At 48.2% G+C, this 24,754-nt stretch overlaps 1 protein-coding gene and 1 non-coding gene across 12 annotated transcripts in view; both read right to left on the minus strand.

Moving 5' to 3' along the window:
• Positions 1 to 5,389: 5,389 nt before the first annotated feature.
• The window catches only part of FAM193A (family with sequence similarity 193 member A), a 123,766-nt gene continuing 104,401 nt past the window's right edge, over positions 5,390 to 24,754 (minus strand). For 4 of the 11 annotated variants that reach the window (XM_053577937.1, XM_053577940.1, XM_053577936.1 and 1 more), the window contains 3 exons: positions 24,140 to 24,221; positions 15,813 to 15,903; positions 5,390 to 6,184 (listed from right to left, as the gene is read on the minus strand). In XM_053577937.1, coding sequence (XP_053433912.1) covers positions 6,122 to 6,184; positions 15,813 to 15,903; positions 24,140 to 24,221 — 236 coding nt within the window. In that variant the 3' untranslated portion in view covers positions 5,390 to 6,121. Of the gene's footprint in view, positions 6,855 to 15,812; positions 15,904 to 24,139; positions 24,222 to 24,754 lie in introns of all 11 variants that reach the window. The other 7 variants (XM_053577944.1, XM_053577943.1, XM_053577941.1 and 4 more) reach the window with 4 other exon arrangements.
• Positions 12,457 to 12,561, minus strand: LOC128576140 (U6 spliceosomal RNA). Its single transcript, XR_008377254.1, has one exon. It is a non-coding gene; the product is annotated as a U6 spliceosomal RNA (small nuclear RNA).

The raw sequence follows: 24,754 nt of genomic DNA on the forward strand, positions 1-24,754 counted from the left end.
GGTGCTCAGCATAAGGAACTAGGCCTGCTGTACTGAAGTGTGCATGTGGTGCATGGCCAATCTATGAAAATTAGGTCACGTTGGGGAGGTGGGCTGCTATGGACAGTCTACTATGCCTCGGCCCTACTGCCTTCTGGAGACTCGTTCCCTGGATTGATGGGATCTATATGACCTGCATGGATCAGTACTCAGCCAAAGATCTGAGGGGACTCTCTCCAGGCCTCATTTCTGCAGCTCTGTGCAGCCCTTCTGTCTGAACTCTGCCCACAAGTCCCAGCAAATAGTCCCTAGGCAGGAAACTGGGCACTCAGGGCTCACTCTGTTTCCTTTCCTTCTCTCAGGGATTACTGCCATGTGCTGCCTGGATTCTAGTATCTGAAAACAGTGTTCAACAGATAGCCTCCATTTTGGCTTGGTGCCTGAAGCACAGTGGTTATGGTGCCAGCCACATACACTGAGGGTGGTGGGTTCGAACCTGGCCCAGACCAGCTTAACAACTGCAACAAAAAAATAGCTGGGGGGGCGGCACCTGTGGCTCAGTGAGTAGGGCGCCAACCCCATATACTGAGGGTGGTGGGTTCGAACCCGACCTCGGCCAAACTGCAACAAAAAATAACTGGGTGTTGTGGTGGGCGCCTGTGGTCCCAGCTACTGGGGAGGCTGAGGCAAGAGAATTGCCTAAGCCCAAGAGCTGGAGGTTGCTGTGAGCTGTGATGGCATAGCACTCTACCAAGGGCGATAAAGTGAGACTCTGTCTCTACAAAAAAAAAAAAATAGCCGGGTGTTGTGGTGGGTGTCTGTAGCCCCGGCTATTTAGAAGGCTGAGGCAAGAGAATCACTTAAGCTCAAGAATTTGAGGTTGCTGTGAGCTGTGATGCCTACTGAGGGCGACATAGTGAGACTCTGTCTCAAAAAAAAAAAAAAAAAAAAAGCCTCCATTTTATTAATTGTTTATGTTAAGAGGACAGTTCTTTTTATTTTTTATTTTTTTGAGACAGTCTCACTTTGTCATCCTTGGTACAGTGCTATGGCATCATAGCTCACAGTAACCTCAAACTCTTGGGCTCAAGTGATTCTCTTGCCTCAGCCTCTGAAGTAAGTGAGACTACAGGTGCCCACCACAATACCTGGCTATTGTTTTTTTTTTGTTGTTATTTTTTGTTTGTTTGTTTGTTTAGCAGGCCTGGGCTGGGTTTGAACTCACCAGCCCCAGAGCATGTAGCTGGCACCCTAGCCACTGAGCTATGGGCTTCCCCCAAATCTGTTTTTTTTTTTTTAAAGAGATAGAATCTGGCTGTGCTGTCAAGGAGGGAGTGCAGTGGACACAGCTCCCTGCAGCCTCAAACTTCTGGGCTCAAGTTAATTGAGCCTCCCGCTTCAACCTCAAGACTAACTGGAACTACAGGCTCAGGCCATCACGCCCAGCTAGTTTTACTATTTTTTGTAGAAATGGGGTCTCACTGTTGTTGAGGCTGGTCTCCTCCTGGCACCACCAGCTTCCCAAAGTGCTGGGAGGGGAGGCAGGAACCACCGCACCTCGGCTTTTCCTTGCATTTTGATAGTGGAAGCTTACCTTCTGTGACCGAAAAGATGACCCTCAGCTCAAGTTATTGTCATTCTGTGTGATGACTTAGAGGTTTTGTGTTTAATACAGTGAAACAATGGGAACGTAAATTTTTTTTTCTATTTTTAAAAATATATTAATGATCCTGGTATTAGAAGGCCAAGGTGGGGCGGCGCCTGTGGCTCAAGGAGTAGGGCGCCGGTCCCATATGTTGGAGGTGGCGGGTTCAAACCTAGCCCCAGCCAAAAACCAAAAAAAAAGAAGTTAGAAGGCCAAGGTGGGAGGACTGCTTGAGGCCAGGAGTTTGAAACCAACCTATCAATATAACAACATTCCATCTCTCAAAACACAACACACGCAACTAACCAACCACAAAGACATGCAACTAAATAACCACACATGCAACTAACCACACACACAACCACACATGACTAACCAACCACATACACAACTAACCAACCCCACACACACAACTGATCAACCACACACGCAACTAACCAACCCCACACACACAACTGATCAACCACACACACAAATGATCAACCACACACACAACTAACCAACCACACATGGAACTAACCCACACACATACACGCAACTAAATAACCACACACTCAACTAACCAACCACACACGCAACTAACCAACCACACACACACACAACTGATCAACCACACATGCAACTAACCCCCCACACACACTCACACACCACTAACCAACCACACACACACACACACAACTAACTAAACACACAACTAACCAAACACACACACACACACACACACACGCAGGAATGGGGTGAAGCAGCATTAACTCTTGACTTTGGTACCACAATATTCCCTTTGCTTTTAGTGTTTTTTTTTTTTTTTTTGTTGTTGTTGTTTGTTTTTGGCCTGGGCCGGGTTTGAACCTGCCATCTCTGGTATATAGGGCTGGTACCCAACTCCTTTGAGCCACAGGCGCAGCCCTGCTTTTAGTGTTTTTAATGTCTTTCTACCTATTGTTATTTCATCACTATTACAGTTTGAGTGTCCCTAATTTGAAATGCTCCAAAATTCAAAACTTAACTGCCAATATACTACTCAACCGCTAAGTCTAATGCAAATATTCCCAAATCCAAAAAAATCAAAAAAGTGAAACATTTTTGGTCCCGAGCATTTCAAGTAAGAGATAGTAACCTGTAACCCCAAGTGACAGAGGCAACATTCAAATGTGATCTGCTCCTGAGTCAATGCCTGAGGCCCCCCAGGGCTGCTTCCTCCCACCAAGGAAGTGATCTCAGGAGGAACGGGTGGTGCTGCAGGGGGGCCCATCCCTCAGGCCCAGGCTCCAGGGAAGTCAGGGGTGCCCATGGGACATGCAGAGTGACCAGGCTCTCCAGGACAAAGGTGGTGGGGTGTTCGGGTATCCTCAGGAGACCGCACCACCATTTCCTCTTTGTTCCTGAGGGCAAATGTAAAGCAATGCCCCATTGAAGAAGGATGGAGAAACTTCCAGGCTGTGTCTGAAGGGCAGGTGGTAACATGGGAAAGTTATTTCTGTCCAAAGGATGACAAAAACAAAGGCTGGGAGTCTGTGGCAACAAACTGCAGGCCACAGGGCAGAGAGGCTGGACCTGAGTATGCCAAGCAGGGCTGGGGAGGGCCCCATGTAGCCCTGTGGAGCAGGCGTCTGAGGTACCCTGGGCTCTGGGCCTCCGTGTGCTGCACAATGTTGGGGCACCCTGCATCCCCACCATCACTAGTGGCCCTGACAGACTGGGCTGGGGGCCTGCAGCTCTTCTCACAGCCTGGGCAGGTGAGAAAGTTGAGGCCCAGAGGCAGGGCCAGCCCCAGCACAGCTTCAAGACCACCCACAGGGAGGACAGGCCAATGGCCAACCCACCTCTCTTTGCTGAGTCATCCTAGCAAAGGGATGTGCTGTTCTTCCTACCTGAACAAAACACAGGAAACTCCTCAACCTGCTCCTCCTCTGGCTGACCCCCCACTTCCTGCTCCCTGGGGCAGCCAGGACCTGCAGCTTCTTTCTCTCCACAGATGGCTCCCAGGGCCTGTCTCAGCCCTGCTTTCCTTCCTGGGGCAGCAGCCCAGGTCCAGGGTGGGACCCTGTGCTGTCCTTCCTCCTGCATGGCCCATATATGAGGGGCCCCCTGCGAGGCTTTCTGTAGCTGTAACCAAGTCCAGCATCTCAGCTACTGTACAGTGGGTACCCAACATTCTCAGTCTACTCTCAGGGTGCACTGTGCCATCCTCCCCTCCCCACCTGCACCCTGTCCTTCAGGAAATCCTGTGCCTTCACTGACAGGGAATTTCCAGAAGCTGGCTCGGCCCCCCTCTCCCCAGCTAAGAGCCCAGCTGTGCCCTTCCCTCCTCAGTCAGGGAGAAAACATACTTACAGAGTGCACAGAGCCAGGTTAACTGCGAGGCTAGGAGCAGCAGGAGCTGTGGAGTGTTTTAGGAGGTAAGTGGAGCCTAGATGCCAAGAGGCAGATCTGAGTAAGCTTTCTACACATTGCCAAAAGAGGTCTCAGAAGGGACCAGGCTGGGATTAATTTTTTTGTTTTTGAGACAGAATCTCACTCTGTCACCCTGGGTAGAGTCCCGTGGTGTCATAGCTCACAGCAACCTCAAACTCCTGGGCTCGGGCGGTGCCTGTGGCTCAAGGAGTAGGGTGCTGGTCCCATATACCGGAGGTGGTGGGTTCAAACCCGGCCCCAGCCAAAAAAACAAAAACAAGAGCAAAAAAACTCCTGGGCTCAAGTGATCATCTTGTCTCAGCCTCCTCAGTAGCTGGAACTATAGGTGTCTGCCACAACGCCTGGCTAGTTTTTCTATTTTTACTAGAGATGGGGTTTTGCTTTTGCTCAGGCTGGTCTCCAAATCCTGAGTTTAAGCAATCCACCTGTCTCAGCCTCCTAGAGTGCTGGGACTATAAGTGTGAGCCATTGCACCCAGCATGGGATTATTATTATTATTTTTTTTTCCTGAGGCAGAGTCCCACTTTGTCACACTCTGTAGAGTGCTATAGTATCACAGTTCACAGCAACCTCAAACTCTTGGGTTTAAGTGATCCTTTTGCCTCATCCTACCGAGTAGCTGGGACTGCAAGTGTCTGCCACAATGCCAGGCCAATTTTTCTATTTTTAGTAGAGATGGGTCTTGATCTTGCTCAGGCTGGCCTTTTTTCATTTTAAATACTATTCACTTTGTTCCTAATTCAAATCGATATCTGACTCTTTCATCTGCACAAATGTCATTACCTGGCTTACTCTGTGTTTAGAAAAAGGGTCTATGTTGCCCAGAATAGTCTCAAACTCCTGGTCTAAAGCCTCAGCCTCCCAGGGCCCCAAACTGAGCAACAATTCTTTTTCTCTTTTAGAGAAAGGGTCTTGCTCTGTCACCCAGGCTGGAATGCAGTGATTTATCATCTTACTGTAGCTCACATGGCCCCCAGTGTGGAAGGGCTCCTGCCTACTGAGGTTGGAGCTGACCCTTCTCCTCACCTTTATGCTGCAGGGGCCTCCTGGCCTTCTTTAAACAGGTATGTCCTCATCAGATGTCCTCGGCCCAGGGTATCCCCTGGGCACCTCATTGGAAACTGTCCCTGCTGCCCCACAGCACTCAGCACTATGCACGCAGACTCTGATGACTCGCCTAGCCACTGTCGCCTGCTCTGCCTCAGTGTGCAGACCTGCCAGGCACAGATGATGGGGGCACCAGGTATGGCTTCAAGGGCAGTGGCCCGGGGCTCCCCAAGGGGGGCATATCACCAACTTGCCCCTTCCCACCATGCCCCATCACCCCAGCAGAAAGAACCAGCCGAGGTCTCCTGCTGTACTAATGTATTCCATCTTTCAAAAAGAAAGACATGATTTTAATATTACTTAACAATATGTTAAAAAAGTAGCCAGGCAGGCCTCCGTGTTAACACAGTCGCACACTCTATAACGGACTTGATGGTGTGAGCACTGGGTGGGTTTCTTGTTTTTCAACTTTCTTGTCTGCAGGGATCTTACACAAGCTGGCTACAAGTCAGGGGGTCAAACACAGACAGCGCGACGTGTACACTCTGACGGCAGATTGTGGAGTGCGAAGGAGGCCTGCCCCGCCCAGCCCTCCTCAGGTGGATGCAGGGGCACACGAGAGCTGAGTGATGGCCAACACCCGGTGGGACAGATGACAGGACAGGGTGTGATGCAGAGGCGACGGCACCATGTGGAAGATGCAAACTCCTATCTGGCCACAGCCCAGACCTCCGAGGCCGTGGTGGTGGGAGGACTTGGCAGGAACTACTGTTGCAATCCGACAGCACAGAGCTACAATCGAGGGGTCTCACGCACAGACTACACGCACACGAGCTAACAGCGTGGGCCGGGCAGCAAGTTCTTGGTCTAGGGTCTCAGACGGTGGTGCCCGCCCCACGCAGGCCTGGGTGAGCTCCGTGGCTGGGGAGGTCAGCAATGGGCTCAGCTCTGGGGTGGCACAGCCTGGCCTGCCTCCCACACGTCCCTCTCCAGGCCGGCCTCCTTCAGTGGGCAGCAAAGGTGGCTTTTTTCAAGCTAAAATTGGACCAGTTGATGGACAGTCTTTGTCGGGTCTGTCTGGCAGAATCCAAGCAGAACCTGCAGAGACAAAAAGCCAAACGGTCACTGAAGGAAAGGTACTCCTAAGCCAGGGCTCTGAGAGCCCACCATCCTCCTGCTGTTTGCTAGAAACTCCGGGGTGGTCACTGAGGGGGTTGGGGTCAGTCCCCTCCAGGCCTCCCCACTGGCCACATCTGAGGAAGGGAAAGCACCCTTGGGAGGGAGGCAATCCTGAGAAAGAAAAGAAATGTTTAATCTGAGGAACATGAGCCCTCTAAGTCGCCTGGCCCAGGGAGACAGGGACCTGCGGCAGCATCACGTGCCCCCCACCCACCCTGAGCTAAGGGATCACTCTGAAGTCACCTGCTTGGAGGGCTGCAGACTGAGTGCTGCACCCAAGGCTACACAGTTACTGGACACTGTAACTCACACCCTGTAGTTCAACAACAGCCACCACCACTGTGATTCACACAAAGCACTGTGAATTCCTGACGAACCACATTTGTGAAACTCCCTCCGATTCCTCCTTTTTGCTTTAGAAACTTCGCTCTTCACTGTTCTCCGGGCACATCTCAAAGTGTCCAGGTGCAGTCCTCCACCTTGTACCTCACAAGGTCAACAGGCTTGGTCGCAGGATGCTGGCACGTGCCCTGTGTTCTCTGGTGCTGAGTCATCGCTTCCTACCCTGAGCATCAGGGAATGAGCTTGGCTGAGGTTCCAAGAAGAAAAGCAACATGGGTAGGGGCACCAGATTGGGAATATAGGCTTCCACCCCCCAAGGCAAGTTGTGACAGAATCGAAATTGCCCTGTCTGGGCTGGGTGCAGTGGCTCATGCCTGTAATCCCAGTACTCTGGGAGGCCGAGGCAAGTGGATTGCCTGAGCTCACAGGTTTGAGACCAGGCTGAGCCAGAGCAAGATCTTGTTTCTAAAAATAGCTGGGTGTTAAGGCGGGCACCTGTAGTCCCAGCTATTTGGGAGGCTGAGGCAAGAGAATTACTTGAGCCCAAGAGTTTGAGGTTGCTGTGGAGTATAATGCCATAGCACTCTACCAAGGGGGACAAAGTGAGACTCTGTCTCAAAGGAAAAAAACCCACCCAAACCAAAAGTGTCTGGCTGGGCCCTGCCAGTGGCCACCACCCTGAACATCTTTATGTGCCTGTCCAGGTAGTAAAGGGTACCTTATTCAGGCAGTAAAGGACTGTGGCTGATGGCAGAGGGGGCAAGACCCGAGTGGCTCTGCAGACATAGACAGGGCCCATAGGGCAAAATGCTGCCCAATGTATGAGGAAGGAGGGCCACTGCAGCCTAGTAGCCAAGCAGGGCCCTGGGACAAGTCTTGGAGAACCACATGGAACCCGGCAACTCCCTTCTTGCACCCTGTGTAAGCCACAACTGGGAAGGCAGAACCACAATATAGAAGAAAATTGGACCTGAGCTTGGCTCAGCCTGGGGGGCTATTACGGGGATGGCTGCCAAGCTGAGGCTGTGTGGGCTGCAACTAACCAGCAGGTGTTACATCGGAGTCACAGGAAATAGCAGCCCTCCAGGGTCTCTTGCACCAGCTCAACTTACAAAAGCAGCCCAGAAAACACATCAGCACATCTATGTTCTAATGAAACTTTACGTACAGTGAAATATTAAGTTTATATAGTTTTCATGTGTTGTGAAATAGTTTCTCCCCCAACTACTTAAATGTAAAAATTATTTTATCTCTTGAGTTACATACTAGCAGGGGGTTGACTGGGTCTGAGCTGCAGCTTGTGGCAGTCTCAGTACTAAACATGAGACTTCAGCTGGGCAAGGTGGAACACTTGTGATCTTAGCACTCTGGGAGGCCAAGGTAGATTCTTTGAGCTCAGGAGTTCAAGACCAGCTTGAGCAAGAGCGAGAGCTCATCTCTACTGAAAATAGTAAAGTTAGCTGGGCATGGTGGAGGGCACTTGTAGCTACTCGAGAGGCTGAGGCAGGAGGATCGCTTGAGCTTAGGAGTTTGAGGTTGCTGTGAGCTATGATACTACGGCACTCTACTGAGGGGGACAAAGTGACTCTGTCAAAAAAAAAAGTGGGGTGTGTGTGTGTGCCTGTAGCTCAGTGGATAGGGCGCTGGCCACATACACTGAGGCTGGCGGGTTTGAACTTTGCCTGGGCCAGCTAAAACAACAATGATAACTGCAACAACAAGAACAGTTGGGCGTTATAGTGGGCACCTGTAGTCCCAGTACTTAGGAGGCTGAGGCAAGAGAATCGCTTAAGCTCAGAAGTTTGAGGTTGCTGTGAGCTGTGATGCCACGTCATTCTACCCGGGGTGACAGCTTGAAGCTGTCTTAAAAAAAAAAAAAAAAGAAAAAAAGATGAGTCATTAGTCCATGTTAATCACTGAGATTTCAGCCCATCCTAACTTATTTCAGGATTCACGAGCAAGTGTGACTGAAAGTAGAATTTATCCTGGTGAGAAGGCGATAGTCCCTCTTCTCAGGAGCAAGCCACCTGAGCACACGGGCCCACAGGTCTCCCAGGCCAGCTGCCAGCCTCTCAACTCACAGTCTGGGCCTCCAGATCACAACCTCACTGCACACTAAAAAGCTTTTGAAAAAATTACACTTTTGCGCTGCTCCCCAGGCAACAATGACTGATTTTTGCATTAAAATGAACATTTTCTTTCAAACACCTTTCCTTTGGCCAGGTGCGGTGGCTCATGCCTGTAATTCCAGCACTTTTAGAGGCCGAGGCAAGACGATCACTTGAGGCAGGAGTTTGAGACCAGTCTAGGACAAATAGCAAAACCGGGTCTTGACAAATGCATCTTGGTGGGTGCCTGTAGTCTCAGCTATTGGGGATGCTGAGGCAGAAGGATCTCTTGAGCCCAGGAGTTTCAGACCAGTCTGGGAAACATAGTAAAACCTGGTCTTCACCAAAACAAAACAAACCTAGTTGGGCATGGTGGTGGGCTCGTGCCTGTAGTCCCAGCTACTGGGGAGGCTGAGGAAGGAGGATTGCTTGAGGTTGCTATGAGCTGTGATGATGCATCTTGTCTGCCTTGGGCCACAGAGTGAGACTCTGTCTCCAAACCGCCACTCCTCCAAAGCCCCCTACATTTTCCACAATTTCTGAAGCCTTCATCATTTCGGATCTAATCTGTATAAGCAGAAATTTGATTGAAATGTGAAAAGATTATTGCTGTCACTCATCCATTAGGTAAAGTGGTTTAATTTGCTTATCTTTACAATAAGTGATATCGAGCATTTTTTCATGTTTCTTGGCCATTATTATTATTTTTTATTTTGCAGAAAAAAAAAAAAAGTGTCTCAGCAACCTCCAACTTCTGGGCTGAAGCAATTCTCAATTCTCTTTCCTCAGCCTCCCGAGTAGCTGGGACTACAGGCACCCACCACCACGTCCAGCTATTTTTTTTTTTTTTTTTTTTGTAGAGACAGAGTCTCACTGTACCGCCCTCGGTAGAGTGCCATGGCGTCACACGGCTCACAGCAACCTCTAACTCCTGGGCTTACGCGATTCTCTTGCCTCAGCCTCCCGAGCAGCTGGGACTACAGGCGCCCGCCACAACGCCCGGCTATTTTTTTCTTGCAGTTTGGCCGGGGCTGGGTTTGAACCCGCCACCCTCGGCATATGGGGCCAGCGCCCTACTCACTGAGCCACAGGCGCCGCCCTACGTCCAGCTATTTTTAAGAGATGGGGTCTTGCTTTTGCTCGGGCTGGTCTCAAACTCCTGAGTTCAAGCAATCCATGCACCTCAGCCTCCAGAGTGCTAGGATTACGGGTGTGAGCCACCACACTCATCTATGACTTTTCTCTTTTGAGACAATCTTCCTTTGTTACCTTGGGAAGGTGCTATGCGGTCACAGCTCACAACAACCTCAAACTCTTGGGCTCAAGTGGTCCTCCTGCCTCAGCCTCTTAAGTGGCTGGGACTACAGGTGCCCTTCATGATACCAGTTTTTTTTATTTTTAGTAGAGACAGTTTAGTAGAAACTAGCTCTTGCTCAGGCTAGTTTTGAACTCCTGAGCTCAAAGGATCCTCCCAGCTCTGAGCTTGTGGGACTACAGGTGTGAGCCATTAAGCCCAGTCCCCCTTTTTTTTTGAGACAAGAGTCTCAGTCATGCTGGGTATAGTGCACAGTGCAGTGACATCATTGTAGCTCAATGCAGCCTCAGACTCCTGGGCCCCAGTGATGCTCTTGCCTCAGCTTCCTGAACAGCTGGGTAGTTATAGGCACCTGCCACCACATCCGGCTATTTTTAGTAGAGATATGGTCTTGCTCTTGCTCAGGCTGTTCTCAACCTCAAGTGATCCTCCCAGAGTAATGGCATTATAGGTGTGAGCCACCATGCCCAGTCCTTTAATAAAGCTTTTGTTTTCTTGTTTGAGTTCCTTACAGCTTCTAGATACTAGGCCTCTGTCAGATGTACAGCTTGCAAAATTCTCTCCTGTTCCATTGGCTACTCTGTTGATTATACCTTTTGCTGTGTAAAAGCTTTTTAGTTAAGTCTCATTTATTCTTGTTTTTGCTGCATTTGCTTCTTGGGTCTTAGTCATAAATTCTGTGTCCATGTTGAAGATAGTTTTTCTTAGGTTTTCTTCTACTATTTTGAGGGTTTCAGATCTTACATTTAAATCTTGAATCCATTTGGAGGTAATTTTTTTTTTAGAGACAGAGTCTCATCTTGTTGCCCTTGGTAGAGTGCCGTGGTGTCACAGCTCACAGCAATCTCCAGCTCTTGGGCTTAGGCGATGCTCTTGTCTCAGCCTCCCGATGCCTGCCACAGCGCCCGGCTATGGAGGTAATCTTTTTGGGTATGAGACAAAGATCTAGTTTCATTCTTTTTATGAGGTTATCTAATACCAGGTATGGAACAGGGTGTCCTTTCCTCAGTGTGTGCTCGGTCTGCTCGGTTACAGGCCAGTCAGCTGCAGGTGTTTGACTTTATTTCTGGGTTCTCAATTCTGTCCCATTGGGTTCTGTGTCTACCTTTGCACCAGTACTATCCTGTTTTAGTTAACATTTCCTGACAGCACAATTTGAAAGTGGCCAAACTAACTCCTCCTTTTTCTTGTTTTTTTTTTTTTTGTAGAGACAGAGTCTCACTGTACCGCCCTCGGGTAGAGTGCCGTGGGGTCACACGGCTCACAGCAACCTCTAACTCTTGGGCTTACGCGATTCTCTTGCCTCAGCCTCCCGAGCAGCTGCCAAACTTTTTCTTGTTTTTTGATTGCTTTAGTTATTTGTACTCTGTTTCATATGAATTTTAGGGTTGTTTTCTCTAATACCATGAAAATGACATTGACGTATATTTTTTTAAAGAGACAGTGTCTTTCTCGCCCTCGGTAGATGCCGTGGCATCACAGCTCACAGCAACCTCCAACTCCTGGGCTTACGCGATTCTCTTGCCTGAGCCTCCTGAGTAGCTGGGACTACAGGCATTGGCCACAACGCCCAGCTATTTTTTGCTGCAGTTTGGCCGGAGCTGGGTTCAAACCTGCCACCCTCGGTATATGGAGCTGGCACCCTACCCACTGAGCCACAGGTATTGCCCATGACATTGATATTTTGATAGGAATTATACTGAATCTTTAGATTACCTTGGGCAGTTATGGATTCTTTTTTTTTTTTGAGACAGAGTTTCACTCAGTCTCCCTGGGGTAGAGTGCCGTGGCATCATAGCTTAGAGCAATCTCAAACTCCTAGGCTCAAGCAATTCCTCCCGTCTCAGCCTCCTGAGTAGCTAGGACTACAGGAGCCCATCACAATGCCTGGCTAGTTTTTTTTTTTTTGTAGAGACAGAGTCTCACTTTATGGCCCTCGGGTAGAGTGCCGTGGCATCATACAGCTCACAGCAACCTCCAACTCCTGGGCTTAAGCGATTCTCTTGCCTCAGCCTCCCGAGTAGCTGGGACTACAGGCGCCTGCCACAACGCCCAGCTATTTTTTGGTTGCAGTTCAGCCGGGGCCGGGTTTGAACCCGCCACCCTCGGTATATGGGGCCGGCGCCTTACCGACTGAGCCACAGGCGCCGCCCGCCTGGCTAGTTTTTCTATTTTTTTGAGACAAAGTCTCACTCTGTCACCCTTAGTAGAGTGCCTTGGCATCACAGGTCACAGCAACCTCAAAGTCTTGGGCTTAAGTGATTCTCTTGCCTCAGCCTCCCAAGTAGCTGGGACTACAGGCGCCCACCACAATGCCTGGTTGTTTTTTTTGTTGCAGTTGTCATTGTTTTTTTTTTTTTAATTATTATTAAATCATAGCTGTGTACATTAATGTGATCATGGGGCACCATATGCTGGTTTTATAGAAAAATATGGAACGCTTCACGAATTTGTGTGTCAAGTTGCGCAAGAAGCCATGCTAATCTCTTTATCGTTCCAATTTTAGTATTATGTGCTGCCGAAGTGAGCACATCATTGTTGTTTTAGCTGACTGGGGCTGGCTTTGAACCCGCCAGCCCTGGTGTAGGTGGCCAGCGCCCTAATCATTGAGCTACAGGTGCCCAAGTTACTTCGAAAGAGCTGTCTTCTAGCTCTGAAATTTCTTCTGTTTGGTCAGTCTATTCTTAAAACTTTTCACTATGTATTGTATTTCTCCAAATGAAATGTTCATTTCCAGATGTTCTATTTCTTTTTTAAACATCTCTTCAATTTTTTCCATTTATTCCTGAATTATTTTTCTGGTTTGAGTTGGTTTTCCATTTTCTCTTAGATCTTACAAACCATATTTGGAATTTGTTATCTGTCATTTCAGTAACCCAACGCTCCTTTCCCCATAAATTTCAATACATCTAGTGCTTACTCCTCATCTGGAGAAGCTATCATTTTTTTTTTTTTTTTTTGAGACAGAGCCTCAAGCTGTCACCCTGGGTAGAGTGCCGTGGCATCACAGCTCACAGCAACCTCCAACTCCTGGGCTCAAGCAATTCTCCTGCCTCCACCTCCCAAGTTGCTGGGACTATAGGCACCCACCACAAACGCACAACTATTATTATTTTTTTTTTTGGTTGTAGCTATCATTGTTGTTTGACGGGCCTGGGCTGGATTCGAACCCTCCAGCTCAGGTATATGTGGCTGGCGCCTTAGCTGCTTGAGCCACAGACGCCGAGCCAAGAAGGTATTACTTCTTGACTTTGAATTTTCTTTTGCTTAGATGGGACTCTCCCTTTTAAACAATTTTTTCTTTTTTTTTTGTAGAGACAGAGTCTCACTTTATGGCCCTCGGTAGAGTGCCATGGCATCGCACAGCTCACAGCAACCTCCATCTCCTGGGCTTAAGCAATTCTCTTGCCTCAGCCTCCCAAGTAGCTGGGACTACAGGCGCCCGCCACAACACCCGGCTATTTTTTGGTTGCAGTTTGGCCGGGTCCGGGCTTGAACCCGCCACCCTCAGTATATGGGGCCGGTGCCCCACTGACGGAGCCACAGGCGCCACCCACAATTTTCTCTTTTATTTTTTCTTTTTTATTCCCTCGCCTTTTTTGTTGTTGAGACAGAGTCCCATCCTATGCCCTGAGCAGAGTGCAATGGCGTCATAGCTCACCGTAACCTCAGACTTGGGCTGTGGGCAAAGTGCCTCAGCCTCTGGAAACCGCTCGGATTACAGATGCTTGCCACAGAGCCTGGCTGGGTTTTTCACTCTTTTGAGTCAGGGTCTCACTTTCTCTCAGACAAGTCTCAAACTCCTCAGCTCAAGCAATTCTCCTGCCCCAGCCTCCTGGTGTCGGGATTACAGGCGTGAGCCACGGCACCCGGTGACCCTCCTTAAGTTTGGGTAAGGATTTGCTTGGGGAGTACTTGCCTCCCTAGGGAAGCCCTACATTGCCAACAAACACCTTGGGTGTAGACAGTCTTATTTTGGTGGCTTTGTCAACCATTAGTGATTTGCAGGCTGCAGTGACAGGGTACTACGTGTGAGAATATTCCCTGCCTCTTATCAAGGGAAGATGGAGGTCTGTGGTATCTTTTCTCTTTCCCCAGCCCCAGGTACTTCTAAATAGTATGAATCGTACTGGGATATCCAGTTTAATCTCCAAGTCAGTACGTGGTCAAACCCTGTGACTGAAATCAGCAAATGCTGTCATGTCATAGGCTGTACAAGTTGATCTCTCTGCCATCAGGTGGTACTTTCAGTACAGAGCCCACAGTGCTGGTGTTTTAGGGGCCTGTGTCTGGCTCGTCAATGAGAAGAAGCACTCAGACGTCCCAGGTGGAGTTCCCATGTCATTCCTTCTCATGTTCTACCACAGCACAAGAGGCAGATGGGGGCATGAGACAGGGCTGGGCTGGGCCTGAGAGCCTGCATTCCCTGCACTCAGGCTCCATAGAGGTGGCCACAGGAGCTGTCTCGGCAGGGGTTGGCTCCCAGTCCGCTGGGGAAAGACACCAGGGAGGGGCTGGGGCAGCACACCAAGCCAGGAAGTCTGCTTGAGGGGAGGAGCAGTCTGGAATTCCCCATCCAGCTGTGCAAGTGGGCTTCTCTCCTGCCTCTTCCCTTATCCAGCAGATCTTCAGCAGCAGAAATGAGCTGAGTTCAGCCACAGACTGCACTCTTTTTTTCAGGGTGCCCAGCAGGCTCCTGCCCCTCTTTAGAGAAGTTCACAAATCTTTCCTCCATGCCCATGAATGACAGGATTGAGTCCTGGGCATACAAGATCAGGATTCTGATCCCTCAAGTTTTAGACTGACTGTGACAGGTAGGGATGTGCCGGTCACGAACTGCCCGTGAAGTGCCAGTGCAGGGTGTGCCCCTTTGGGGCCCACTCAGCTCTGCTGCAGAGGCGAGGTGGGTAGTGCTGATGAAGGCCAACAGGAGGGTGCTTATGATCTGAGCACCAACTGGTCTGCTGCAGTTTTCTAAGGGGAATGTTGTGAGCCCCACTCTCCACAGAAGCCTGGGAGTGCTGGGCACACAGAGTGAAAGCAGCCCCCACCTGCATCAGCAGGGGAAGGCAGCCTGCTCTGGGTTTACACAATTCCCCCAGGATCCAATCAATACCTCCCCCTACTGCAGTCCAGGCGAGCACTGGGGAATGTGGAATGTCAGTGACAAGGTAACTGAAGTGTGGAAGCTCCCTGGGGAGGACAAAGGCACTCAACAGTGGGTGGAAAAGCAGTTGTGCTATTCTTAGGAGGCTCCCAGATCACTGACAGCAGCAAAGGGTGGACTTGAGAGAGAAGAGAGGCTTCTGACAGCTCAGGAACCTACAGCCTGTCAGATGTGTGAGGGGAAAATAAACACCCCCACCTACCCTTTTTACCGAGCTCCAATTCCTCAAGGGTCCATCTCTGCCAAAATCTTGTTCCTTCTTGTTGGGCTCTGCAACTTCTCCCTGGGACATCTGGTGGGTTCTAGCATTCTCCTTGCAGGATGATACTTGTACTATGTTTTTTTCTCTTGAAACTTTTTTCTTCTGAGATAATGGGTGACTGATGCCATCTTACCTCCCTCCCAAATTCTTTTTTTTGAGACAGAGTTTCACTATGTTGCCCTCGGTAGAGTGCTGTGACATCACAGCTCACAGCAACCTCAAACTCTTGGGCTTAAGCGATTCTCTTGCCTCAGCCTCCCAACTAGCTGGGACTACAGGTGCCCGCCACAATGCCCAGCTATCAAATTCTTGATTTTAAAGTGATATATCAGGTCAGGCATGGTGGCACACACCTGTAATCCTAGCACTTTGGATCGCTGAGCAGGAGGATTGCTTGAGGTCAGAAGTGGAGACCAGCCTGGGGAACATAGCAAGACCCTGTCTCTATAAAAAAATACAAACATGGCGGCGCCTGTGGCTCAGTCGGTAAGGCGCCGGCCCCATATACCGAGGGTGGCGGGTTCAAACCCGGCCTTGGCTGAACTGCAACCAAAAAATAGCCAGGCGTTGTGGCGGGCGCCGGTAGTCCCAGCTACTCGGGAGGCTGAGGCAAGAGAATCGCTTAAGCCCAGGAGTTGGAGGTTGCTGTGAGCTGTGTGATGCCATGGCACTCTACCGAGGGCCATAAAGTGAGACTCTATCTCTACAAAAAAAAAAAATAATAATAAAAAAAATCCAAACATTAGCTGGGCATGGTGGTGTGTAGTACTTTTATTGCCAGCTGCTTGGGAGGCTGAGGCAGGAGAATCACTTGAGCCCACGAGTCTAAGGCTGCAGTGAGCTATTATGATTCCACTGCACTCCAGTCTGGGCAACAAAGAGAGACCCTGCCAAAAAAAAAAAAAAAGAAAAAAAGTAACATCAAAAAAAATTTTTTTTTTTTTTGAGACCGAGTCTCATTTTATCACCCTCGGTAGAGTGCCGTAGTGGCATAGCTCACAGCAACCTCCAATTCCTGGGCTTAGGCGATTCTCTTGCCTCAGCCTCTGGAGGAGCTGGGACTACAGGTGCCTGCCACAACGCCCGGCTGTATTTTTGTTTTGCAGTTTGTCCGGGCTGGGTTTGGACCCACCACCCTTGGTACATGGGGCTGGCGCCCTACCCACTGAGCTACAGGCACCGCCATACATATCAATTTTTTATTTTCCAGTTTGGAATTTAAGAAATCTTGCCCTAGTAGGAGGTCAGAAAGATATTCAACTTTATTTTTATCCAAATTAAAAGGTTTCCTTTTAACATGTCAAATTTAACCTACTAAGAATTGACCTCTGAGTGTGGCAAGGTGAAGATCCAATTTTGGTTTTTCTCATTTAGATAACTAAAACCACAGTTCTCTTTATGAATACTCTTTCAAATTTCCACAGTCATCTGCCAGTCCTCCCGCCGTCAGATACCAAAGTCCTGTATGCGTCTCTGGGTGCCATACTCTGACCCAGTACTATAGTATTTTAATAACCATGACTTAAGTAGTCTTCCCTGTTGTTTTCATTCTTCTAGGAGAATCTTTTTTTTTTTTTTTTTTTTTGTAGAGACAGAGTCTCACTTTATGGCCCTCGGTAGAGTGCCGTGGCATCACACAGCTCACAGCAACCTCCAACTCCTGGGCTTAAGCGATTCTCTTGCCTCAGCCTCCCAAGTAGCTGGGACTACAGGCGCCTGCCACAACGCCCGGCTATTTTTTTGGTTGCAGTTTGGCCGGGGCCGGGTTTGAACCCACCACCCTCGGTATATGGGGCCGGCGCCCTACTCACTGAGCCACAGGCGCCGCCCACTAGGAGAATCTTTTTTTATTATTTATTTTTGTTGTTGTTGCAGTTTTGGCTGGGGCCACATTCGAACCTGTCACCCTCAGTATATGGGACTGGTGCCTACTCCCTGAGCCACAGGCGCCACCCCTTTTAGGAGAATCTTGACAACATTTTTGTTCTTGTGGTATAATGTACAACACATCTAAGAAGGATGAAGGAAATAAATGTGTAACATAAATAATGATGATGCAAATACTGTGTATCACCAGAGTCAAACCGGGCCACAGGTGGCATGTCCCTGCCTTCTGCATATGGAGCCGCCCCCGCCCCCCCTAAGTAGTCACCTGCTGGGCTTTTGATGGTAATGACTTTTTTTCTTTATGTTATTAACATGTATGTACATAGCTATGAACAGTAAAGATCTTAAAATCTACTGCATTATGATTTATATACAATAAATTAACAGTTAGTGTGGAGCTCATAAAAGCTGACAAATGTATACATCCCAGTAATCGTCACCTCAATCAAGACGGAGAACTGTTCCACAAAATCCCCACATTTCTTCTTGCCTTTGCTATGAATCCCCTTCCTGGCTTGGCAAACAATGCTATTTTAGATGTTGTACAGATAATCTGTATTCTCTAGAATTTCATGTAAACAGAAGTACACAGTCTGTACTTTGGAGGACCTGGCCCGTCACTGGGAAGGCTGCTCCTCAGACTCTCCTGTGGTGCTGTCAGCAGCAGACTCTTCACTGTAGAGCAGTGAACACATGGACCAGTCTGTCTACCCCTTCATCAATTGGGGCTGTTCCCAGCTTTTGTCTATTACAGCTCCTTTTTTCTTTTTTAAGAGAGAGATCATGTTATCACCCAAGCTAGAACGCAGCTGTACATTCACAACTCACTGCAGCCCAGACTCCTTGACTCAAGTGATCCTTCTATCTCGGCTTCCTGAGTAGCTGGGACTATAAATACCTAGAACCATGCCCAGCTGAGACATATGTGAATGTTTTTAGAGATGGGGTCTTGTTAGGTTGCTCAAGCTGGACTAGAATATTTGGACTCAGGGAATTATCCTGCCTTGATGCCCAAAGTGCTGGGACTATAGACATGAGTCACCATGCCTCATCTCTAATTCTTCAATTTATTAATGCAGCAAATAGTGTATTTTATTTATTTTTTTGAGACAAGAGTCTCACTATGTTGCCCTCGATAGAATGACATGTCAGAGCTCACAGCAACCTCAACCTTTTGGGCTTAAGTGATTCTTCTGCCTTAGCCTCCCAAGTAGCTGGGACTACAGGCGCCTGCCACAGCACCCAGCTATTTTTTTTTGTTGTAGTTGTCACTGCTGTGTATCAGGCCTGGGCTGGGTTTGATGTATGTGGCTGGTACCCTAACCACTGAGCTATGGGCACGGAACCTCTTTTTTTTTTGAGATAGTGTCTCACTTTGTTGCCCTCGGTAGAGTGCTGTAATGTTACAGCTCACAGCAACCTCAAACTCCTGGACCTAAGTGATTCTCTTGCCTCAGCCTCCTGAGTAGCTGGGAGGTGCCACCACACCTATTTTCATTTTTATTTACTTGTTTATGTTCGAGCAAGAGTTTTATTCTGTCACCCTCGGTAGAGTGCTGTGGCACCACAGCTCACAGCAACCTCAAACTCCTAGGCTCAAGAGGTCCTCTTTTTTTTTTTTTTTTTGGCCGGGGCTGGGTTTGAACCCGCCACCTCCAGCATATGGGACCGGTGCCCTACCACTTGAGCCACAGGCGCCACCCAAATGTTTATTTTTTTATTTTTATTTTTTTTTTTTTAAGAGATGGAGTCTCACTTTGTCACCCTCAGTAGAGTGATGTGGCGTCACAGCTACAGCAACCTCCAGCTCGTAGGGTTAGGTGATTCTCTTGCCTCAGTCTCCTGAGTAGCTGGGACTACAGGCACCTGCCACAATGCCTGGCTATTTTTTTGCTGCAGTTTGGCCGGGGCCGGGTTTGAACTCGCCACCCTTGGTATATGGGGCCGGTGTCCTACTCACTGAGCCACAGGCGCCACCCAAGAGGTCCTCTTAACTCAGTCTCCTAAGTAGGTGGGAATACAGGCGCCCGCCACAATGGCTGGCTATTTTTTTTTGTTACAGCTGTCATTGTTGATTTTAGCTGACCTGGGCTGGGTTTGGACCTGCCAGGCTCTGTGTATGTGGCCAACGGCCTACCCACGGAGCTACGGGCGCCACCTAGTTTGTCTATTTTTATTGGAGATGAGATCTTGCTCTTGCTCAGGCTGGTCTCAAATTCCTAACCTGAAGCAATCCTCCTTTTTAGGCCTCCAGAGTGCTCGGCGTAAGCCACCGAGACCAGCCTAGACTGACAATTTTCTCTGACCGGTTTGTAAATGTTGCTCCAGTGTCTTCTGTTTTGGGGTTTTAAATGCTACATCAAAGAATGGATTTTTGTTTATCCTGTTGGCAAGTTTTATGGTTTCTTTTCTTTTTTTTTTGAGACAGTCTCACTAGGTCACCCTGGGTACAGTGCCGTGGCGTCATAGTTCTCGGCAACCTCAAACTCTTGGGCTTAAATGATTCTCTTCCCTCAGCCTCCCAAGCAGCTGGGACTACAGGTGCCCACTGCAATGCCCGGCTTTTCGTTGTTGTTGCAGTTGTCATTGTTTAGCTGGCCTGGGCCAGGTTTGAACCCGACAGCCTTGGTGCATGTGGCTGGTGCCATAACCACTGTGCTATGGCCACCAAGCCAGTTTTATGTTTTTTACTTTCTTTCTTTTTTTTTGAGACAGAGTCTCATTTATTGGTAGAGTGCTGTGGTGTCATAGCTTACAGCAACCTCCAACTCCTGGGGTTAGGTGATTCTCTTGCCTCAGCCTCCAGAGTAGCTGGGACTACAGGCGCCTGCCACAATGCCCAGCTATTTTTTGTTGCAGTTTGGCTAGAGCTGGGTTTGAACTCGCCATATTCGGTATATGGGGCTGGTGCCCTACCCACCGAGACACAGGCACCGCCCCAGTTTTATGGTTTTTTAATTGTAGATTCACATGTCTCAGTTTCATAAAATCCTCAGGTGCTATCTCTGTTTTGTTTTGAGATAAACCCTCACTCTGTCACCCCGGGTAGAGTGCCATGGTGTCATGGCTCACAGCAACCTCAAACTCTTGGGCCCAAGAATCCTTGTGCCTCAGCCTCCTGAGTAGCTGGGACTACAGGCACCTGCCACGACGCCTGGCTAGTTTTTCTATTTTCAGTAGAGACAGGGTCTCAATCTTGCTCAGGCTGGTCTCAAACTCCTAAACTCAAGCCATTTACCGTCCTTGGCCTCCCAGAGTGCTGGGATTATAGGTGTGAGCCACCACACCATCTCTTTAAATACTGCCTTTTCCCACGTTCTCTTACAGGCAGCTCCAATCAAATGTGTTAGACCTCTCTCTCATATTTTCTGGAAGACCTGTTCCTCCCTCTCTTAACCTCTCTTTCATATTTTCTATTTTCCTGATATCTCAGTACATTCTGAGTACATTTTTCTTTTTTTTGTGGTTTTTGGCCAGGGCTGGGTTTGAACCTGCCACCTCCGGCATATGGGACCGGCGCCCTACTGCTTGAGCCACAGGCGCCGCCCTCTGGGTACATTTTTCAAACATATTCTCCAGTTAACTAATTTCTTCTTCAAGAGTAATTAACCTATCATTTATCTATTAAAGTCTTGATTTTAACAATTATTTTTCATTTCCAGATGTTCCATTGTTTTCCATCAATCTTGGGTTTTTAAATTTTTTTCTGTGAAAACAAGCATGCTTTTACAGAATGAGAGTCCTACATACCTGACTGGGAAAAGTTTCCCTGCAGAGTTCTACCTGCTTCTAAGAAGCACCCTGACTCGGGCCTTTGCCCTTGGAACCCAGCTTCAGAGTGAGCCTCCTCTCCCTGCCACTTGAGCTGCAGCTATGTCCTGACATCTGTCTTTAAGTATTCCTGGCCAAATACCAGAGTATTCCCACTGCAACTGTAGGAAACCTAGGCTCTTGGCTGTCCCAACCCCTACCCCACCTAATCTCAGCTCAGTTCTTGTCTGTTTCTTTGGGGAGGAGACAGGTACTTCCTGCAGACCTCTCCTGCTTGTTGTAAGATCACAGATACCTTAAGGAGTAGAAGGGCGTGGATCAGCGTGTGTGCGTGAGAACAAGGCATCCCTTCAGACCCATGAAATGAGAAGTAGAATCCAAGGTACTGCCTTTGTATCCAATTACCTTACTATTACCTTTTAATAGTTCAGGTAATTTACCTATATGTTCTTCTAGATTTTGGACAAACACATTCATATCATGTAAGAATAATGACAATTTTATTTCTTCCTTCTAAAACTTACCCATTTGTTTCCCTTTATAGCTTTATAAACAGCAGTTGTGGTAACAGGTACCCTTAATCTCAAGAGACAACTCTTAATTTCTCAACGTTAAATATGACATTTGCTGGAAGTTTGTGGTTGCTTTATTTTTAAGACAAAGTCTTGCTGTTTCCCTGGATAGAATGCAGTGGTGTCATAGTAGCTCACTGCAAACACAGACTTCTGGGCTCCTGACTTAGCCTTCTGAATAGCTGGGACTACAAGTGCCACCACACATAGATAATTTGTGTATTTTTGTACAGACAAACATCTATGTTTCTCAGGCTGGTCTCAAACTCCTGGCAGCCTCAAGTGATCCTCCTATCTCAGTCTCCTGAATTATAGGTGTGAGCTGCTGTGCCTAGCCTGACTGAAGAGTTAAGGATACCTTTACCCTTTATTATGTTAAGGATGTACCCTTTTAGTCCAGGTTTGTTAACAGTTTTTGTTATGGGCTCGGTGCCCATAGATCAGTGGTTAGGGCGTTGGCCACATGCACCAGGGCTGGTGGGTTCAAACCTGGCCAGGGCCTGCTAACCAACAATGACAACAATAACAAAAAAATAGCTGAGTGTTGTGGTGGGTGCTTGTAGTCCCAGCTACTTGGGAGGCTGAGGCAAAAGAATCACTTAAGCCCAAGAGTTTGAGATTGCCGTCAGCTGTGATGCCACGACACTCTACCAAGGGCGACATAGCGAGACTCTGTCTCAAAAAAAAAAGTTTTTATGAAAAAAATGTTTAACTTTAGTAAATGTTTTATTTCACCTACATATATATGTATGTATACATAAATTATATTGAAATAGATATAATTTCCAGAAACATTTAGAGTTTTACAAGGTTTCAGACACAATTTAATGAATGTTTGCATTGCACATTGTTCCTTTTATGTGCATTATTTGAAACAAAGAGGTTAAAGTGTTTCCACAGAAAAAACAAGGTGTATTCATTTACTTTTTTAGAGATGGAGTCTCACTCTGTTACTCAGGCTGAGATGCAGCAGCATAATCATAAATCTCAAACTCCTGACTTCAAACCATCTACTTGTTTCAGCTTCCTAAACAGCTGAGGTCTACAGGCACGCACCATTCTGCTCTGCTAATTCTTCTTCTTCTTTTTTTTTTTTTTTGGTGAGATAAGAGTCTCACTTTGTCACCCTGGGTAGAGTGCTGTGGCATCACAGCTCACAGCAACCTCAAACTCTTGGGGCTTAAGTGATTCTCTTGCCTCAGCCTCCCAAGTAGCTGGGACTGCAAGCACCCACAACAATACCTGGCTATTTTCTGTTGTTGTTTGGCAGGCCTGGGCTGGATTCAAACCCACCAGCTCCGGTGTATGTGACTGATGCCCTAGCCACCAAGCTACAGGCAGCAAGCCTGCTCTCCTAATTTTTAATTATTTTGTAGAGATGGTGTCTCACTATGTTGCCTAGGCTGGTATCTAACTCCTGGCTTCAAGTGATCCTTCTACATCAGCCTCCCAAGGTGCTGAGATTATAGGCATGAGCCACTATGCCTGGCCCAAGGAGCTTACAAATAAATTTTTGTTGCCATAATTTGCAAAGTACATGAAATATTATTATTATTATTATTCTGACATAAGAGTGTCAATATATTACCCTGGGTATAATGCCATGGTGTCATCATAGCTCACAGCAACCTCAACTCCTGGGCTCAAACAATCCTCCTGAGTAGCTGAGATTATAGATGTCTGTCTGCCACCATGCCTGGCTAATTTAAAACTTTTTTTGTAGAGATAGGGTCCCTTAAAGCTGATCTCAGACTCCTGGCCTCAAGTGATCCTCCTACTTCAGCCTCCAGAAGTGCTGGGATTACAGCGTGAGCTGCCTCACCCAGCCTACACGACACAATATTGAACATGGTCCTGATTAAAGCCTGCCCATCAGGAAAACTGAGAATATATCTAAACTGTTACTTTTTTGGCCAGGTGTGGTGGCTCACATCTATAATCCCAGCACTGTGGAAGGCTGAGGAGGGAGGATCCCTTGAGTTCACGATTTCAAGACCAACCTGAGTAAGAGCCAGACTCCGTCTTTGCTAAAATAAAAGACATAAAATGCTACTTTTATCCTTAAAGCATGGCACGTCTGCATGCTGCAACATCAGCACACATCTGGGTCACCTGTCAGAACACCCGTGATGTCCCTCAGTGGGATTCAGCCTGTTAAGTCAGGGAGTGTGTCGCTGCCAGTCCAGGACCACCCCCACAGCCCCAGCCACCACCTATTCTTTGAGTATGTGGGGAGGGAGAAGTGACTGAGCACAACTGAGTGCAACTGAGCTGCCGGTGCAAGCGAAACATGTGGCAGGCCCATGCCACTAGCAGGGTATTCAGGGCCAGGCTGTGAGGATTGCTAAAGGGACAGACGTCCCAGACCAGGGGCAGGGACACAGAGAAAACCCACCACGTCCGGCAACCACACCATCACCACTGCCTCCACGCGCAGGCCTCACGTTTACCTTTTGAAATACTCCACTTCCCTCTCTGTCTCATCCATATCCACACTGTCTAGGTCGATGTCTTTGGGCAGAAAGACATCATCTGCAAAATGAAAGAGAAGAGGCAGTCAAGTCACAGCAGGCTGTTGCACTGGAACAGGACGAGTCATTTGGCTTCAAATAGTTTAAACTTCATAATTTGCAAAAGTTTTTCTAAAACGAGGTTTTATGGAAGACCAAAGGAGGGCAGGCCTCTGTGGTGTACTTACGAACATCCAGGTCCAACTGAACATATGGAACTCACATTTTTGCTAAGCAGAGCAACCACCACTGCAGTCCCATAAGATCCCTTTGCTGGAACCTGGACTCCAGAAGTGACTGGCCATTAAATGATGGCTGGCCCTTCAGAGAGCCCTTCAGAAGGTTTCCAGAAACCTAAGATAACTTGAGCCTGGGGGCTTTCCTAGTAAGCTCTTGCTGGAAGGGAGGAGGCACAGACATTGGCAGTCACTGCCCAGGGCAGCCTTGTGGCAAGGGAAACGCAATCCCTTGAGAGCGGCACTGATAGGGAGAACCCAGAGGACCCATACAGGAGAGCGGCCCTTCTGGGCTCTGGTCTCACACACAACATCTAGG

This window comes from Nycticebus coucang, chromosome 23 (assembly GCF_027406575.1).
Source record: "Nycticebus coucang isolate mNycCou1 chromosome 23, mNycCou1.pri, whole genome shotgun sequence".
In the NCBI taxonomy this organism is placed as follows: Eukaryota; Metazoa; Chordata; class Mammalia; order Primates; family Lorisidae; genus Nycticebus; species Nycticebus coucang.